At 40.5% G+C, this 20,783-nt stretch overlaps 1 protein-coding gene and 1 long non-coding RNA gene across 2 annotated transcripts; both read right to left on the minus strand.

Annotated features, from left to right (window-relative positions):
• Positions 1-4,775: 4,775 nt before the first annotated feature.
• On the minus strand, positions 4,776-8,945 carry LOC309499944 (zinc finger BED domain-containing protein 4-like). Its single transcript, XM_082171503.1, has 2 exons — positions 5,572-8,945; positions 4,776-5,262 (listed from the first exon to the last, which is right to left on the minus strand). The coding sequence occupies exons 1-2, from the start codon at positions 6,214-6,216 to the stop codon at positions 4,933-4,935; spliced, it is 975 nt and encodes a 324-aa protein (XP_082027629.1). The 5' UTR covers positions 6,217-8,945; the 3' UTR covers positions 4,776-4,932.
• A 202-nt stretch (positions 8,946-9,147) lies between these two features.
• Positions 9,148-14,902, minus strand: LOC309498283. The gene is made up of 3 exons (XR_014205901.1): positions 10,057-14,902; positions 9,735-9,976; positions 9,148-9,564 (listed from the first exon to the last, which is right to left on the minus strand). It is a non-coding gene; the product is annotated as an uncharacterized lncRNA (long non-coding RNA).
• Positions 14,903-20,783: the final 5,881 nt, after the last annotated feature.

The following is a 20,783-nucleotide window of genomic DNA, read 5'->3' on the forward strand; positions in this document are numbered from 1 at the left end:
GCCATGTTAGATGTCTTTTATCACTTAATAGCCTATATATTTGTATTTTAATAATTGCATAATTACTTTGTTCATTGTAATGTCAGAGTCACCACACTAGAACATGGAAACAAATAAAAGTGAAGTACAAAAATATTCTACATAATGGTAATTATTTTTTGTTATATTATAGTCTCTTATAGGTTGTCTGTTTATAAAAGCAACCAAGAAAAAGGCAAAAAAGAAAAAAAAAAGAAAAAAGAAGATCTTAGTAGCCTACACTGTAAAATATTTTTTGCTGCATTAAATTAAGGCTGTATAGTCATTTCAACTGTTAAATCTTGAGTAATGATGAATTGCTTTGACTTGTGAAAGTGAAAACTGATAAACTTATGTTAATGTACAAATATTTTGCCATGAGCATTTTTCCCGAGTGTAGTTCATTGTAATGACATTGTGTTTTCCTCTTTTGTGCACTTTTACATAATACACCAACACTTGTATCTGTTCCCAAGAAAGTGGTGGCTGAAATATGTGGACATTTTCTAACTTTCCAAAGGAAAGAAAGTATAAGACTTTGTAATGTCCATTTGTTTCCATTGCACTGGACAGTGAATAAACCCTCTCAGATAACTGTCATGGACGAACTAGCCTACCTGCAAGTGCATAAATAACTTTACTTAATTTATACTTGTATACTTTATAGCTGCAATATAAGTTGCAGGATTCCACATCTACAGAAAGGCCTACAGAAGAGTCTGCACAGACAGAGGAGACATAGGCCTACAGGTGGGCAGTGTATAGCCAACTTTTCCTTTTTATTTGTTACATGAGGCATGTGTCTAATGTCTCTTGTTGCAGGCACTTGACCACTGGCTTTTCTTTACAAAGAACAATTGAAATAAAACTCAAGGAACTAAGCATATTTGTCTTTTATTAAACATTTAATGAAAAGTTTTTTTTTTCTATATCAATAGAAGTTCTCGCAGAAAGTTTGTCTGTTCACAGACACGTCTTAATATCCCGGCTCTCTGGTCAGCAACGCGAAATGTCGCTCCACGCACACGTCATCAGAGTGCTGTCTCTTACCGGATAAGTAGTTTGGATGTCTCCATGGCAACACCTCTCAGTGAGCTGCATGGAAAACGTGGAGTGGACTCCAGTCTTCTACGGCCAGTGCAAAGATTTGTTGCATCATCAAGTAGCAAAATCGAACTCTTAAATGCACAATCTATTACAAACAAATCATGCCTCATTCATGACCATATCCTGGAAAAATCTCTGGATTATATGTGCATTACAGAGACTTGGCACCAACCAAATGCCTTTTCTTCTTTAAATGAGAGCTGTCCCCAAGGATATAGCTACCTCCAGAAAGCTCGCAGCACAGGGCGTGGTGGCGACCTGTCAGTCATCCATCGCAGCGATCTGGAGCTATCTCTGCAACCATTACCTGAACTATCTTCATTATGCCTTGCATTTAAATGTAAGTCCCCTTCCCCTGTGCTGTTCCTCCTCATCTACCGACCACCAAAACCAAACCCATCATTTATCACCGAGATGTCAAATCTCCTCACAACTTTCTGCACATCCTCAGCCGATGTTATAATTTTAGGTGATATGAACATCCATGTTGACACTCCCTCCTGCCGTTTTGCAGCTGAATTTCTTCAACTACTGGACTGTTTTAACTTAAAACAACTTGTTGGTGTCCCCACACACACCAGGGGGCATACCTTGGACCTGGTCATTACTAACTCTGCCCCTCTCACCAACCTGCAGGTGTATGACCTAGGTGTCTCTGATCACAAGGTCATTTCTATGGATTTGCCATCCCCATCCAGCCTCTCCAAGCCTAAGTGGAAAATTTGTTTCAGAAACCTAAAAAACATCAACCCAGAACTCTTGGCAGGAGACTTTCAGCATCTTTCGACACACTTTTCATCAGCTGACGAAGCAGTGGACTACTACAACAGCCATCTAAGCAGCCTCCTGGACCTCCACGCCCCTGTTAAAACAAGAACAGTCACCTTCACCCGCTCAGCACCCTGGTTCACAGATGGGCTTCGTAAGATGAAGGCAGCAGGGCGGGTCCTCGAGCGGCGTTTCAGAGCCTCTGGCCTCACTGTCCACAAACAAATCTACCGGGAGCAACAACAAAAATATGCACAGTCCCTCAAAGAGGCAAGGTCACAGTTTTACTCCAGTGCTATCAGAAACAGCCCAGGAAATTCCAAGCAGCTTTTTTCCACTATAAACCACCTTCTCAAACCACAATCTCCCCCACTTACTGCCACTACAGAAGAGCAGTGCAATAAATTCATGGATTTTTTCACGTCAAAAATTGCACATATTCGCTCTGTCCTTTCTGGTCCTCCTACCCAAACTGTTCCCCCAACATATACCGTCCCCCAACCCCTAAACTGCTTTCCTGAGGTTTCATCAGAAGAGGTGCAGAACATCATCAGGAAGATGAAATCCTCCACCTGTCCCCTGGACCCTCTCCCAACCTCCCTGGTAAAAACTCATATCACTTTCCTAAGTCCCCTGATCACTGCTGTTATAAATCATTCCCTCAAAACTGGTCACGTTCCCCCTGTCTTAAAAAATGCCATTATCACACCACTGCTCAAAAAACCCACTCTTGATCCGGAAGTCCTATCCAACTATAGGCCCATCTCCAATCTCCCCTTCATATCAAAAGTACTTGAGAAAGCAGTTGCCACCCACCTTCAGGACCACCTCAAACAAAATAACCTCTTTGAAAAATTCCAGTCAGGTTTCCGCTCTGCCCACAGCACAGAGACTGCCCTCGTTAAAGTCACAAACGACCTCCTCATATCATCTGATGCTGGCTCTCCTTTCCCTCCTCATCCTCCTGGACCTTTCTGCTGCATTTGATACTGTCAACCATGGCATTCTTTTAAACCGGCTCCACCTCACTACTGGACTAAATGACACTCCCCTCAGTTGGTTCAGATCATACCTCACAAACCGGACAGAATACATCTCCCTGGGCCACTCCAAATCAAATTCACACACAGTTACTTGGCCCCATCCTCTTCATTCTTTACCTCACCCCCCTTGGCCAAATCATCAGCCGTCACAAAATCTCGTTCCACTGCTATGCCGATGACATACAGCTCTATGTACATGCCACAGCTGAAACCACACCCTCACAGTCATCCCCATCAAAACTCAACACCTGTCTGGAGGAGATAAAGGTATGGATGGAGCACAACTTCCTTCAACTCAATAGCTCTAAAACCGAAGCCATCCTGGTTGGCACTCCTCACCAGATCAAATCATCATCATTCATAACCAGCATCACCTTTTCTGGCACCAACATTCCCCTCTCATCAACAGTCTCTAATCTTGGTGTAAAAATGGACTCTCAACTCACTTTTGAAGCTCATATAAATAACCTATGCAAGACCTCTTTCTACCACCTCCGTAACATCTCCAAACTCCGCCCCATTCTCACCCTCTCAGATGCCGAAAAGCTGGTTCATGCCTTTGTCTCCTCCAGACTGGACTACTGCAATGCACTTCTCATTGGGATTCCTAAAAAGAGTCTGCAGAGGCTTCAGTACATCCAAAACTCTGCAGCTAGGATCCTGATGAGAGTGCGGAAACATGAGCACATTACCCCCATTCTTCACTCACTCCACTGGCTTCCCATCTCTACCAGGATTGAGTACAAGGTTTCCCTCCTCACACATCAATGCATCCATGGACATGCCCCCCCCCCCTACCTCAAAGAACTTATCAACTCACAAAACACAACCCGTTCCCTCCGTTCCACTCACTCAAACCTCCTCCACATACCCAGAACCAGACTCAGGACAATGGGAGATAGGGCCTTTTGTACTGCTGCCCCACATCTGTGGAATGCCCTCCCTGACTCCTTGAGGGCACCTCAATCCACTGACTGTTTTAAAAAAGGCCTTAAGACATTTCTTTTTAACAAAGCTTTTGGTCCCCTTTAGATGTTTTTTTAAAGAACTGCTTATCTTTTGTTTTAAACCTGTAGCACTTTGAGATCTCTGATGAAAAGTGCGTTATAAATAAAATGTATTATTATTATTATTATCACCTATGAAAAAATGCAGTTCTGTTAGGATCAGCATAAGTGTATGTAGGCTAATACAGTGAGCTTGATATTTAATTGTGGAACTTTTCTTACCACTTTCAAATAATGTGCATAAATGTGAATCTCTGAAAATTCTTAAGTCATGCACAGATCCTGGCCATTTTGCTTTCACATTTGTGATATGGAAGATTTTAGTCAACTGCCTTTTTTTCATTTGATTTAATAGGGGAGACCGGGGACAGTTGCAACAGTTTTTGCATTTCTCTCAATTACTCAGAGACTATTTGGACTAGACCAACCAAATTTGTATATATTAAACTTGCATCTGTCTGCTAATTACTAGGGATGCACGATATGAAAATTTTGGCCGATATCGATATCCGATATTAATTTTTCTGTTATGGCCGATGACCGATATTTACCGATATCGATATGTGTTTTTAAAAAATGTTTCTGAGATGATAAAAGTTTGTACATACTGAATTTCTTCCTTTATTTTCAGAATGTATTTTATTTCCAAATAACAAGGTTACAGGGCTACCATAAAACATAAGTAACCAACTTTTACCACTTATCAAGCATGCCAGTATTCATGGCAACATGTTTTCAGCTCTGTGCACTCCAGTTAAACTCAAATTTGAGAAAAAGGCTAAATCAAAATATCCAACACATATCCTGACTGTTCGTGCACATTTTTATGTAAATGTAAATGTCCAAACCCTGAAACAAGGTTTCTACCAAGCAAACATAAAAAAAAAACAAGTCAATTTTAAGACAAACAAAAATGAGAACTGTGACATAACCGTAATTCAAAAGACATGGTGGTCTTTGTACATTCTCCAACTTAAAGCAGCAACAATTTACTCAAAAGTGAATGTCCCAAACAAACAGGGTTTCCACCTAACACTGTGCAGTAAGTTATAGTCCAGGCCTACTTCATTACCAAAGGCAGGGTTTTTTTTTACAAATAGAAGCATTTCTGCTTTCTCACACTGGATCCTGTTTCTCTTTTCATCAACAATATGTGATGCAGCAGAGAAGAGACGTTCGCTGTCCACACTTGTACATGGAGCTGAAAGGTACTTGCGCGCTGCTTTAGCCAGGGCAGGAAAGCGAGACATGTTGCTTTTCCAATACTGCAGTGGGCTCTCATTTCTGGGGATGAGGGGCTCACTCAGATAGCCATGCACCTACAGGAATGTAGACAAGTGTATTACTATGCATGTCTGATCAATTACCAGCAGTCTAGACATTACTGTCCTCCTCCCCTTAAGAGCTTTGATGAACTTTGCTCTGAGGAGATGATCAGTGCTTAAGGTCAACCTCAAGGGGGCAGAGAAGCATTACTAAACAATATTCTTTATAACAATTAGCTTTTTTATTTAAGTAAATGTGTTATTTTAGTAACTCTATAGAATTCACAGCACGTTAATAATAAAAAAGAACTGCACAAAAGACTTCGTTATTTGAATTAAAGACTGGGTCTGATAATACTATACCTGCACACTTATGTGGCTTGTCAGGCCTGCCTGCTGTTCCATGGTCGAGTTTTCCTCCAGAATTTCATCATGCATGTCAAGCAGCGACTTTCCACCCTCGTCACTTGTTCTTATCTTCTTCTCTTGCGGTTCTTCTGTGTCCGGTGTCTCCGTAGCGCTGTCGCTGTGCGTCATTTTGTTCACTTGCTGCTGGAGCGTCTTTACCGCCGCTTGCTTGGTGACTGTGTCAAAATAACGGTCTTTGTACCGCGGGTCAAGGATCGTTGCCAAGTAGTAAAGCGGCTCAGAGAAGGCGCTTCCAAATCGCTCGTTCACAGCTTCCAGTAGTGTGTGCTTTGCTGTGCGGACCCCACTGTCTGTGTCAGCTGTCTTGCTCAGCAAACGTTTCAGTGCCACAACAGACGGAATCACGTCCGCAGTAGTAGCCTGATGTGAGCTGATCTCCCTCGTTAATTTTTCAAATGGAGTGAGAAGCGTGGTCATGTTTTCAATGAGGCCCCACTGATGTGCACTTAAACACGCAGGCAGCTCATGATCTGCTCCATACACACCAAGCGCGCGCTTCTGATCCAGTAGACTTTTCATCATAAGAAAAGTACTATTCCACCTGGTCGCCACATCTTGTTGTAGCATCATGGTTTTCATGCCTAACTCTTGCTGTATGTCTCTCAGCCGAGAGGTAGCGAGTTGAGAGTGGCGAAAATGTCAGACTATTTTCCTCCCGATCGCCACACAGCCATGCAGCCCAGGCTTTTAACGCCGCACTCCTCCATTGCCTTCTGCATATTCCGCGCATTGTCACGAAGCACAACATGTACATTGTCTTTTTTAATTTTCCACGTAGCAAACATGCAGTCGAATGCGCCGGCGATGGCGACTCCCGTATGCGATCCTGCAAACTCGTGCGCATGTAAAACAGCTCTCTGCATTTCAAAGTTTTCATTAATCCACTGAGCAGTAAGGCTCAATATACTCATCTGACTTATATCCGAGCTCCATATATCCGTCGTGAAGCTAATGTCAGTCACATTGTCCAACAATTTGTGGATATGCGTGGCCACGACTTCGTACAAAGCAGGGAGGGAGACGTCGGAAAAGTAGCGCCGACTTGGCAGACTGTAGCGGGGTTCAATATGCTCTATCAACCGCCGAAATCCCCGGTCCTCCACTATGGAAAAAGGCTGGTCGTCAAGAGCAATCATTTCCATTACCTTGTCGGTTATTGATCTGGCTTTTATGCTGTCCTAGGCAAATTTCTTGGTCTTGTCGAGTACCTGCTGTATCGGACTCCCAGATGCAGCTGCTTTCGTGTTTGCCTGCTGCTAATGTTAGCTGCATTATTTTCCTTCAATTGTTTGTGTAGGTCTGGGTGGCGGTTTTTCAAATGACATATTAAATTTGTGGTGTTGAATGACTTGACGCGGCACCCTCCTCGCATTACCTCGACTTTGCAGGTGTTGCAAACTGCTTTTCGAGTGTCTTCTTTCGACACCATGAAAAACGCCCACACCGCTGACATTTTTTCTCCTCTTCAGTTCAACATCCCACAATCATGTGCTGCCTTTGACACTAACACTGTCACGTCTCACGTGCCCAAACAAATTCACACGACCAAATCCCCCTCCCCCTCCCTCTCCCGACACAGCAACTAGATGGATACATCGGTTGTGGTTATCGGCCCAATTTTACTCATCGGACCGATGCCGATAGGTTAAAAAATGACGAACATCGGCCGATATCGATATTTATGCCGATATATCGTGCATCCCTACTAATTACCCATTCCATTTAAAGATGATTATATATGACATATCGTTCACAGTATTTATTTGAATGGAAGAAGTCAGATGTTGCAACTGACCCCAACCCAGGGGACGGTTGCAACACAACCCAGGGACGGTTGCAACATGTTAAAAATACCTTAACTTTCACTAATTAACTTAAGCTTTTTGTCTCAATGAGCAAAGAATTCTGAAAATATTAACTGTTTTAGGCCTACTATAATATTATAGTATTATTTATTTCAATAATATTATTGTAGCCTATTATTTATTTATTTAGTCATATTTATCAAATAACAGTTATTGAGTTTTGTTTGTTCATGTGTAGAACATAGGCCTACATAGATTCAGTGTGCAGGTGTTACAAATGCTATTCAATCTCTCCATATTTCAGTGTCAGACAGGAAGAATTTAACAATTTGCAATGCAACAAACTTTTATTAAACATGCAATTTATAACATGTTGCAACCGTCCCCAACCCTATCAGCCATGACAGAACATCATACGCCTGCTAGACACACTGACTTTGACACATCCTAACCATGTCACTTAGAAGTCAACAAAACAATAATTCAAACGAAGTAAGTTTTGATTAATTCATACAAAATTTCAGGACAGTATGACAAAAATATATCTCATGAAAAAATTACTTTCATACCTCCAAAACAAGTTTTGTTCAATAAATGCAGCAGCAGATGTTGAATATGTCTACTGTCTTCTTGGTGGGTGGAGGGTCTAACTGTGCATGTGCAGTATGAGTGTCATCACTCTAGCTTGTTTCTGATTGGAGAAAAATGACATGTTGCAACCATCCCCAGTTGCAACTGTCCCCGGTCTCCCCTATTACTAATCTGGAATATTAAGAATCACAATAGTAACTGGGCTGCACATTTACATTGTGACCCCCCTTTCTGTTCACATAATCCCCTTCATTGAGGCCTTGATGGCAGTCTATAGTCTATGGTACCAGTCACGTTAGTGAAGCCTGAATGACATATACTGTAATCGGCATGGTCATGATTGCATGATCTTCATAAAAAATGATGATAGCCTTAAAAAAAACTGCTTTAAAAAAAACTGCTTTACAACATTGGGTCTTAATTAGTGGCTTGGAAATAGCACAAAAAAAACTAAAACTTTTTTTTAAACCTAAAAGCGGCAGGTAAACTCTGAATGACACGACAGACAGCACTTTCCATCAAGTTCTCCGCATCTCCAATAGTGTAAAGGAAAGAGCCACTCGCAAATAATCTTACGCTGCCTTCACACTGGCAGTTGAAATCAGCTCCGTAATACGCAATACGCCCCCAGCGGACGTCGTACACAACGGTGAAAAGCGTCGGAAAGCTTCGGAAGCGAGTAGAACAAAAATGGCGGAAAGATTGGAAAGGCTGATTCTGCCTGTTTCAGAATGTAGATTTCTTTATGATCTCTCGGATGAGGGTTATAGAGATACTAATAGGAAGTCTGCTGCGTGGAGGAAAGTTGCCGAGGAGGTGGACATGTCAGGTCGGCAAAATGTGATATAGTGGTATAATGTGAATAGTTCAATGTATGTGTTGCAATGGAAAATGAATAGCCTAAATAAAATAAAATATTTTAGTTATTTTAGTTATTAAATACATGCAATTGGTTGATGAAAACATTTGTTAAAATTAAGATACAATTTATACAAAACGAAATTCACTTTAAAGAAAGGCTTTTTACGAAGCAAAAAAACGATATACAAAACTTGAGTGGTAAAAACCATGTCTTACCGATATATTGCGCATCTTATGATCCTATATATATATATATATATATATACTCACTCTATATGTTTCTTTTGTCAAACATTTTTGGGGCCAGTCAATGGGTAATAAAACTTCACGATTGGTAATGATACATTGTTTATTATTGCAAATGTTTATTATTGGCTGAGAAAAAAAAATTACATGCAGTACATTATTGAAAAAAGATTGAGAAGCACTGCTATAGGCTGTGTAATTTTGTTTAACTTAAAATGGGCTGAACATTGTCTGTGCTTTTCAGTGGAGGAAGTGAAAAAAAAGTGGAGGGACCTCCGTGATGCCTTTGTGCGGTATAGGAGGGAGGACCAGTCCAGGCGGGTAAGCGGGGCTGCTGCCTCTCAAAAGAGGCCCTGGCGTTATGCCCAGATAATGTCCTTCCTCCTGCCGTTCATCACGCCACGGAGGACAACCTCCAACCTAACTGAGACAGAGGTAGAGTCCCAGGAGGGAGAGGGAGAGACCCAGGAAGGAGAGGGAGAGAGCCAGGAGGGAGAGGAGAGAGAGGGAGAGAATCAGGAGAGAGAGGGTGAGAACCAGGAAAGAGAGAGAGTCATGAGCGTGTGCCCACGTGAAATAGAGAGCACACCAGACCTGTCAGGGGAGCGCAGGCGTAGGCGACGGGTTGTCTCTAGCCCCTCAGCATTTGAGCAGAGGATTGCCACTGCAATTGAATCTGCCAATTCACCACAGGAAAAAGAGCCAGACCAGGCCTTCTTGGACAGCCTGCTCCCCGCCCTAAAAAGGATGTCTCTACAAAAAAACGCTGCTACAAAGCTAAAAATACACCAGCTGATTTATGAAGCTGAATTTGAGTGTAAGTATTTATTCTTACACTGGCATTGATAATGTGTAACATGCTGCCATCTCACCTTTTAATTTTTATTTTGTTTTTCAGAATCTGGTGCATCTAGACACAGACAGACACAGACAGACAGACACACACACACACAGACACACACAGACACACACACACAGACACACAGACAGACACACACACACACAGACACAGACAGACACACACACAGACACACACCATTAGTATAATATCATATCAAATAAAGTTCACTTTAACTATTATTCAGTACTGTGGTTTATTTTTGCAAGAGAGAGAGAGAGCTAAAAGGGACAGCGACACACACACAAACACTAATAGAAAGTGTTTGTAGAAAGTGCACGTGATTATTTGAATTGCAATTTATGACATTGTGGTTGGCCCTTAAAAGGGCCTTTTGGTCATTATCAGCATTTATGATACAGGATCATGTCGGTGGACACCTCCCGCCTCAGAGGAAAAGTAGGTAGTATAGGCCTCTCTGACACGAACTGCCTCCGCGGTGGAATTATTGGCACCTTGTCGGATGACACTGGGCAAGACAACACTGGGGGGTGGGTTGGGCGCTCGATTCTCCCTTGGTCTATAGGGGCGTGTTGGGGCATCACGGCGAAGAAGGTTGTGGAGGACACAGGTTGCCTTCACGCACACCTCCACATTGTGTGGATGCTGCCACATCACTCTATGATAGATCCTGAACCTGGCTGCCAGCACACCGAAGGCTTGCTCTACCACCATTCTTGCCTGAGACATGCGGTAGTTGAACATCCGACAGCGTCTGCAGAGGTTCCTTCCAGGATATGGACGCATCAGGTGACGGCGCAACGGGAAGGCTTCGTCCCCCACAAAGGTGTGAGGAAGTGGCCCGAGATCCTCTGCTCCAGGGATGATGGCATCTTGTGGGACTCCCAAGGTGCCTTCCTGGAGTGCGCGACCAAAGGCAGACTCCCTCAGTGTGCCTCCATCACTCCCGCGACCATAGGCACCCACATCAATAATGCGGAAGCAGAGGTTGGCATCGACAACCGCAAGGAGCACGATGGAGAAGGTCCCCTTATAATTAAAAAAAAGGGAGCCTGAATTGGGTGGTGCGACGATCCTCACATGTTTCCCATCAATGGCCCCTATGCAATTGGGGAAGTCACGGTTAACCAGGAACTGCTCTGCAATTTCACTAGCTCCTCCCAGATAGCCTTGGCCACCTCAGGCACAATGAGAGACACAGTGCTCCAGCCCACTCGGAAGCGGTAGGGGAGGGAGTGGTAGGAGTCACCAGTCGCCAGGTGTCTGAAAGAACATAATTAAAATATTCATAATAATTATCATAATAATACATATATACATTTATTTGGCGGAAACCTTTCTAGATACAGAAAGATTTTACATGTTTATGGGCGAAAAGAAGAAAATGCAATAGGTTTTAGCTTCATAGAAATACAGTTAACAAAATAGACTATAACAGTATTGAAATAACCAAATGACTTGATGATAAAAAAGTCTAAATATTTTCCCATTTATACAATTCCATCATGTAATCAGTTCTGTGTGGTTTTAATTGGTTAAGTTAAAAGAAAAAAGAAATACTGCGCTATGCATAGAACAAGAAAAAAACGACAATATGCCTATTATCTATAATGATGTGATTATGTGTAATATCAAGGAGACAAACTAGAAACTCACCTTAGACAGATGGCTAGGCGTTCTGCCGGACAAATACATCTCCGAAGCCGGGTGTTGATCCTCTTGATCCGTGGACCAACACGGGGAGGATTTCGTCAAACTGACAGCGCGACACCCTGAAATACTCCCTGAAATCCTCACCGTTGTTCAGACGCAGCTCACCCACCAGGCGGTGAAACTCCCCGTACTGATTCCTCTCCGCCAGGTAGTATTTTACCCACATAGATCTCTTTTTTTTTTGCTTGCGTCTCCAGTATAGGAGAGCAACAGCAAGAGCATTGACAAGTCTACGATTTGCCATAATATAATTTTCTGGCTGTATGTGAATGAGCGGGATGATGGAAAATGGCCACAATATTGAATTGTACAATATTTAAATATTGAATTATTTAATTGTATTAACTGCACAAATTACGTTATAAAATCATTAAAATAATAAAATGACATGACAACTAATCGTTATAAAATCATTATTTATTTTATTAAAAGTTAAGAATTCAGGTTTGTTTATCAGTACCATAGCAACGCTAACTTCCGCTGGAATTGTCGGATAGGAACCGTCCGTAGCCTTTCGCAAGAGTTCAATTTTTTTAACGCATCCGGATGGCCAACGGACACGATTTTTTTCGCACCGCACTCGTTCGCACCCGGTTCGGACCCATTCGCATGCGGTCTGCGAATCTCCATAGGAAATGAATGACTTCCGGTCGTTTCGCTGCCGTATCGGAGCTGATTTCAACTGCCAGTGTGAAGGCGGCGTTAGGGCAATGCAAACAGTTTGTGCTGTAGTTAAAGCCCGACTCCGACAAGTCGAAAATAAATGTGCGTTTCCAACAAATTAATAATGTAAACGACAATCTCACGAGTCACGAGAAAAAATATATATCTCAGAAAGTGCACTATCGCGCTGCGCTGGACTTCCCGCATCAGCTCTGCTTATGAAGCCGCAGTCTAATCCTGTTAACATGAAATAAACCTGCTCCCGAGCAGGTTTAAGATTGCGCACCTGTTGCTATGACAGCAAGTCCAGGATGAGCGTTGAAGAACCAAACAATCCAAGATCATGCCAAATCGCCAACAATCAAATCCAGCTAACTGAGTTAGCGACGTACGAAGAACGGGCCCCTGTTGATGGCTAAGGCCACACTGAATAAACATTTCATTTGAATGGTTCTAGTTTTCTCTTTATAAAATTTTTTGTAAGATAAATTGATATTTCGTTTGCTCTAAGAGATTGTTTTTTTGGTCTGTTTATTTATACATTTCTATGTAATTATTTTGTTTCTTTAAATAATATTTACCTAAACATTGGAAATGGAAGTGCTACTTTGTCTCTTTAGCGCGCGTTAAACATAAAAGAGCGACAAAGCCAATAATCATTCAGTTCTAGAGTGCACGCTACTGAGTAAATGAAACCACAACATAGATAATGGGTTTGACATTTTATTTAATTTTGTTTGAATGTGTACATCTTACCCGTGGTTCCGCCAGCATCCATGACTGCAGCATGGAACAATTTTGGAATTAAAAGGGGGTGGCCTTTCCTGGTGTCCTTTATATATTCAGTTGGGAATTATGGGAAATGTAGTTTTAGGGACAATATGTGTTGGGGTCGTGTGTTAATTCGAATGTGTTTAAAGGATATTTTTTGTGTGTGTATGTTTAAGTGTATTTTCATTATTGCTTTATGGTAAATGTGATTTTATGTTTATTTGAGTTTATGTGTATATATAAATAAATATATATATTTTCCCCTTTAAGTTTGATGTAGCCTAATGGAATTAGAATATTTGTGAGACCCCTGTAATTATAAAAATGGTTTGGTCTGGTTTGTTAAAGGATTCATTTTCTGTGGCTGGGTTAGTTCTGGTGAGGGATCCCTAAGAAACATCTGAGACCCAGAACTCAGAATGATGTCCCATTTATTAGTCAGTGTTTTTTTTTTTTCCTGCACAATGTTTGATCAGTGCTTAAGTGTTGCAGTCGATAAAATAACACTTTGTTGACTCTATGAATGTCTCCTGAAAATGTTACACCTGTCTTTGAAACAAGGTCTACAAGTCTTAACATTATCTTTGGTCTCTTAAAGCCACACTAAGTAGAAATTGTGTTTTTGTCAAACAGCGACCCCTAGAGTCGCTGTGGAATACTTGCACTGTCGTAAATTATATTATAACATTTTTACATGATTGCAGCTAAATTACAAGTAAATAGTCTATAGTCTAGGCCTACTGTATAATTTAATTTGTGTTGTTTTTATTGGAATGTAAACATTACAAAATGCCAGATAACATCAATTAAGTTAAATGTACGTCGCATTATTTCATAACATTGGCCGTTATGATGTCATTAGACATGATTATTGCAATTTATCATAATAGTTTGCAAATTGTGCTCGTTTACACTATTTACAACCTCTACGTTAGGCTTATTTATGATAATTATATGAGATATTGAAAGCTGTTCTCATGATAATCGCTGGCAAACTAATTCGTGAGGCTTAGCTATCTGATTTATCAAAACGATTCCATTTACACCTGGGGCCTATACCATGAAGCCGGTTTAGGTGGCTAGCCAGCTATGTTTCAGTTTAGTTTCCGCCAACCCTGGGTTTTAGGTACTATGAAAGTAGCTTGGCTTTAATCGGTGTTCGTTGCCATGGTATCTTACGCTGCACGGCTAACCTGGGGCTCGTTCTTCGTACGTTGCTTATTACATCCGAGATCAAATGACACATCCAAGATAATATCATCGTGCTAATCATGATCTGGCTAACTCGGTTCTTCGAACACACTTGCCGGATAGGATTAGTATCGCTGGATTGAGTTATCTGAGATAATTGCGCGTTCATGCGCTGGGTTAAAAGGGGACATGTATCGATAGTAGAAACATTGATCAGCAACGCTGCTATTGGCTGTTCAGCGTGGCCAAAGAGCGCGCACAGTTTTTCTCCTCAGCAGAGCAAGAACTAATAGTCCAAGTTAATTCGGAATTTTAATGTTTAATCAAAACGCCAGGGAACACCTCAAAGTCTGCAAAAGCCAGGAGAGAGGGCTGGCAAAAAGTAGCAGACAATTTAAATCCGTTAGAAGTGGCCATGTTAGATGTTTTTTTATCACTTATTAGCCTATATTTTTGTATTTGAATAATTGCATAATTACTTTGTTCATTGTAATGTCAGAGTCACCACACTAGAACATGGGAACAAACAAAAGTGAAGTACAAAAATATTCTACATAATGGTAATTTTTTTGTTATATTATAGTCTCTTTTATAAAAGACAATGTTAAATAAATGGTTGGCTGTTTATAAAAGCAACCAAGAAAAAGGCTGAGCAAAAAAAAAAAAAAGAAGAAAAGATCTTAGTAGCCTACACTGTAAAATAATTTTTGCTGCATTAAATTAAGGCTGTATAGTCATTTCAACTGTTAAATCTTGAGTAATGATGAATTGCTTTGACAAAACTAATAAACTTATATTAATGTAAAAATATTTTTCCAGAGTGTAGTTCATATAATGACATTGTGTTTTCCTCTTTTGTGCACTTTTACATAATACACCAACACTTGTATCTGTTCCCAAGAAAGTGGTGCTGAAATATGTGCAGTAAGTGGACATTTTTTTTATAACTTTCCAAAGGAAAGAAAGTATAAGACTTTGTAATGTCCATTTGTTTCCATTTCACTGGACAGTGAATAAACCCTCTCAGATAACTGTCATATGGAGGAACTAGCCTACCTGCAAGTGCATAAAGAACTTTACTTAATTTATACTTGTATGCTTTATGGCTGCAATATAAGTTGCAGGATTCCACATCTACAGAAAGGCCTACAGAAGAGTCTGCACAGACAGAGGAGACATAGGCCTACAGGTGGGCAGTGTATAGCCAACTTTTCCTTTTTATTTGTTGCATGAGGCATGTGTCTAATATCTCTTGTTGCAGGCACTTGAACACTGGCTTTTCTTTACAAAGAACAATTGAATTAAAATTCAAGGAACTAAGTATATTGGTCTTTTATTAAACTTTTCATTATATTATAATGAAAAGGTTTTTTTTTTTTTTTTTTTTTTTTGGGCAATGTTGTGTAATATGGCACATGCAGCAATGTCACAGGCCCTGTCAGGTGTGCAAACCTCAGACTTATCAGACACTGAAATCTTCCCTTTAGTTAGCCAAAGTTCATTTCATTGTGTGCCCTTGTCCTGGCTAGAGCTGCATTGTAACTGGTTTGGGTCAGGGAATGGGGTCATAAAACACCTGTCTGCAGGCAGGAACATGTCATAATCACCTATGAAGAAATGCAGTTCTGTTAGGATCAGCATAAGTGTATGTAATACAGTGAGCTTGATATTTAATTGTGGAACTTTCCTTACCACTTTCAAATAATGTGCATAAATGTGAATCTCTGAAAATTCTTAAGTCATGCACAGATCCTGGCCATTTTGCTTTCACATTTGTGATATGGAAGATTTTAGTCAACTGACTTTTTTTATTTGATATAATATTATTAATCTGGAATATTAAGACTCCCAATAGTAACTGGGCTGCACATTTACATTGTGAACCCCCTTTCTGTTCACATAATCCCCTTCATTGAGGCCTTGATGGCAGTCTATGGAAGCCTATAGTCTATGGTACCAATCACGTTAGTGAAGCCTGAGTGACACATACTGTAATCGGCATGGTCATGATTGCATGATCTTCATAAAAAATGATAGGCAAAAAAAAAAAAAAACTGCTTTAAAAAAACTGCTTTACAACATTGGGTCTTAAAAACCTAAAACTGTTTTTTAAACCTAAAAGCGCCAGGTAAACTCCGAATGACACGACAGACAGCACTTTCCATCAAGTTCTCTGCTCCAATAGTGTAAAGGAAAGAGCCACTCGCAAATAATCATAGGGCAATGCAAACAGTTTGTGCTGTAGTTAAAGCCCGACTCCGACAAGTCGAAAATAATGTGCGTTTCCAACAAATTAATAATGTAAACGACAATCTCACGAGTCACGAGAAAAAAATTTCAATCTCAGAAAGTGCACTATCGCGCTGCGCTGGACTTCCCGTATCAGCTCCGCTTATGAAGCCGGGATCTAATCCTGTTTACATGAAATAAGCCTGCTCCCGAGCAGGTTCAAGTTTGCGCACCTGTTGCTATGACAGCAAGTCCAGGATGAGCGTCGAAGAACCAAACAATCCAAGATCATGCCAAATCGTCAACAATCAAATCCAGCTAACTGAGTTAGCGACGTACGAAGAACGAGCCCCTGCTCCGGGGCAGGTTATGTTCTGGATTCAAGATCTCAGACTGAAGTTTGACCAATCAGCTGAGAGCAAAGAAACATATAGGTGACGTAACTTATTCCCAGTGTCTGTTGCAATGACTTCACCTTTTCTTCCAAATCCGGTGGACATCTCAGCGCAAATTGTTTGACGAGCACTTCGTAGAGAGAGTTTTTTTCCAGACAAAATCCCCTTGCCTTTCCTGATAGTTATTTGTATGAAAGATACAGATTTTCCGCGGAAGGAATGTCTTATCTTTGCGAACTTCTTGAGCCGCACAAAGAATTTAACACGTCGAATTCATGCACTTACTGTAACGCAAATGGTATTGTGTTGCGTTTTTTTTGCATGTGGTAGGCTACATACTTGCACTGTGGGTGACGCACAGTGATATATTTACGCACATATATATTTTTATATTTTGTCTTTATCTGCTGCCAAGAACATTTGGAGTTGGGGTTGCATCTAAAAATCAATGAATATTAATCTTTCTTAGTACATACATGCACATTTTTTATATATTATAAAAATAGGCTATAGTACACATATAGGCTACACATACATATATACATAGGCTACATACATTTACATAAATATAGAACGTATTTGTTTAACTTACACATTAACGATCAGCAATCTTTCTCCAACAGTTTTCTCTTGCTTTGGCAGCAAGAGACCGTATTGTTTCGAGCTTGAAATACATATTTAAATTCATCGTAATTCTGAATGATTATCTCTTGCTCCTCCGCGGAAAAATATATCGCTCTACCCGCGATTGGTTGTTGAGTGTCGACGTCACTCTTTTATGTGCACGCGCGCATGGAGTAATCATAGCTTTAGGATCAAAGCCTGAGTTGACAGAGAAAGTTGATGAGCTGCATCATGGTACCAATAAAACCTGATTGCATCGGTTTGGTTTTGTCAACTCAAAACTAATACTGTAACCCCGAGTTTGTTCAGCTACCTTCATGGTACAGGCCCCTGGTTCATTTAATGGAGTGCACGTCACCGAGATATGAGCTGCATTTTATAGATCATCAGCTAAAATTTCTAAATCAAAGATCGCAATAAGAGAGAGCAGTAACAGCCCTGGTAAGATCATTTCGTTTCTTTACTTTTAATGATGAAGATTGTGTGATAAGCGTCTGCGACTTACTTTCACTTTGATTTGCGATAGTTTGCACGTTGGCTTGATGCAGTTGCTCATCTGCGGTGATGCGTGTTCCAGCGCGTCGTCATATCTGGATATAACATAATAGCCTATACAACGCTCTCACACGTTTTTATTTTATTTTTTTTTAGCATTTTTGGGAGGAGCACAATTTACATATGTGGTTTCAACAACCATATGCATTTACACTTGTCCAGTTTCGTCTGGAATGCGTCTCAGATCTCCTCCTGAAGTGGTTTGAGGGATCGGATTCAAATCCGTCTCAAATGCGTTTCGGAGGGCAATTAAACCTGGACTTTTGCGAAAATGCATGAAGTGGCCAGGTGTAAACAACCCCCATGACAAAAACATACGCACGAAAGCCGAAAACAAACGCTGGTTGGCCTCTCACGTCCAAATTTGACGAAGTGGTGGGGGAAGTGACGTATGCCGTAAAGCAGTCGAATTTTGTAGTTCTTTTTGTGCTCTTGTTACTACCCGAACACCGAAGTTACATAGTGCTTGTAAAAGTGATACAGACCCTGTCAGGCTATGGCAGACGTGTCATTCAACCTATTGTAAGTCGATGTACCATCACAAGGATCTTGGAAATATATAATGAAGGTTGAAAAGTTACATAGTGTCGCTTTAAAGCCACACTAAGTAGTAATTGTGTTTTTGTCAAACAGCGACCCCTAGAGTCGCTGTGGAATACTTGCACTGTCGTAAATATATTAGCCTATATTATAACGTTTTTACATGATTGCAGCTAAATCACAAGTAAATAGTCTATAGTCTAGGCCTACTGTATAATTTAATTTGTGTTGTTTTTATTGGAATGTAAACATTACAAAATGCCAGATAACATCAATTAAGTTAAATGCACGTCGCATTATTTCATAACATTGGCCATTATGATGTCATTAGACATGATTATTGCAATTTATCATAATAGTTTGCAAATTGTGCTCGTTTAGGCCTACACTATACAACCTCTACGTTAGGCTTATTTATGTCCTGATAATTATGTGAGATATTGAAAGCTGTTCTCATGATAATCGCAGGAATCAACGTCAACAGCGTCGTCTGATATCCCTCAGGACTACGTGATAAATACACCTCACAACACCTGAGTTCAGCTGGCAAACTAATTCGTGAGGCATATAGTTATCCGATTTATCAAAACGATTCCATTTACACCTGGTCACATAAATGTATTTTTGCGAAACGGATTTAAATTCGATCTTCAATTCTCGTGCTATATGCAGATTTAATGGAGTGCACGTCACCGCAATAAGAGAGAGCAGTAAGCCTGATAAGATAATTTCGTTTCTTTACTTTTAATGATGAAGATTGTGTGTTAAGCGTCTGCGACTTACTTTCACTTTGATTTGCGATAGTTTGCACGTTGGCTTGATGCAGTTGCTCATCTGCGGTGATGCGTGTTCCAGCCATTGACTGTAAAAAAATAGGTTCCAGCGCGTCGTCATATCTGGATATAACATATAACCTATAACACGCTCTCACACTTTTTTTTATTATTTTTTTTTTAGCATTTTTTGGGAGGAGTACAATTTACATAGGCCTATGTGGTTTCAACAACCATATGCATTTACACTTGTCCAGTTTCGTCTGGAATGCGTCTCAGATCTCCTGAAGTGGTTTGAGGGATCGGATTCAAATCCGTCTCAAATGCGTTTCGGAGGGCATTTAAACCTGGACTTTTCACGATCGGATAGCTATCCGATCTGAGAAAACGCATAAAGTGGCCAGGTGTAAACAGCCCCCATGACAAAAACATACGCACGAAAGCCGAAAACAAACGCTGGTTGGCCTCTCACGTCCAAATTTGACGAAGTGGTGGGGGAAGTGACGTATGCCGTAAAGCAGTCGAATTTTGTAGTTCTTTTTGTGCTCTGGTTACTACCCGAACCCCGAAGTTACATAGTGCCAGTAAAAGCGATACAGACCCTGTCAGGCTATGGCAGACGTGTCATTCAACCTATTTTAAGTCGATGTACCATCACAAGGATCTTGGAAATATATTATGAAGGCTGAAAAGTAACATAGTGTCGCTTTAAGTTATACTTTAAGTCACTTGATGAGCACAACATTTTATTCCATACTATTTACTTTCTAAATGCATATTATGGACCTTCTAGGGAACCATATGCATATTGTGCATAGCATATTTATATATATATATACATTTGCATTTGCGATTTGTGAAAAAAGCAGAGGGGGGATGTTTTTGCTTATATTGCAGCTGTTAAAGTATATTTTATAGAATAATTATAAACTTTAATGAAACGATATCTGAACATTTTGACAAATAATTTTTTAATCCATTTTTACATTAATTCAGAGCGAATTACATTTAAATAGAGCAAGATTTTCACTCTAATGCCCTTTCCTTTCCTCATTGGGAAGTACTCAATATTTGTTCCCTCAAGCTTTCTATTGACATTATTCGTATCGTGACTGAGGCAAGTAGCCTACAGAGTTTTGGTTCATTTCTGTGACGCGCTCCAGTTCATGGAGACCAAGACAGCAGAAAGCGCATCCTGTTTGTTTTCTTTATTTTACAAAAGCACAACGTTTTGTTGTTATTGTGAAGTTACACAAATAAAAGTAGACCTTTTGGGAGAAAATGTTTTCGATTTGAATCCCATTTCCTGCATTTACATACATTTAGGGAC

The sequence above is a fragment of the Leuciscus leuciscus genome (genome assembly GCF_965113295.1).
Source record: "Leuciscus leuciscus genome assembly, chromosome: 5".
In the NCBI taxonomy this organism is placed as follows: domain Eukaryota; kingdom Metazoa; phylum Chordata; class Actinopteri; order Cypriniformes; family Leuciscidae; genus Leuciscus; species Leuciscus leuciscus.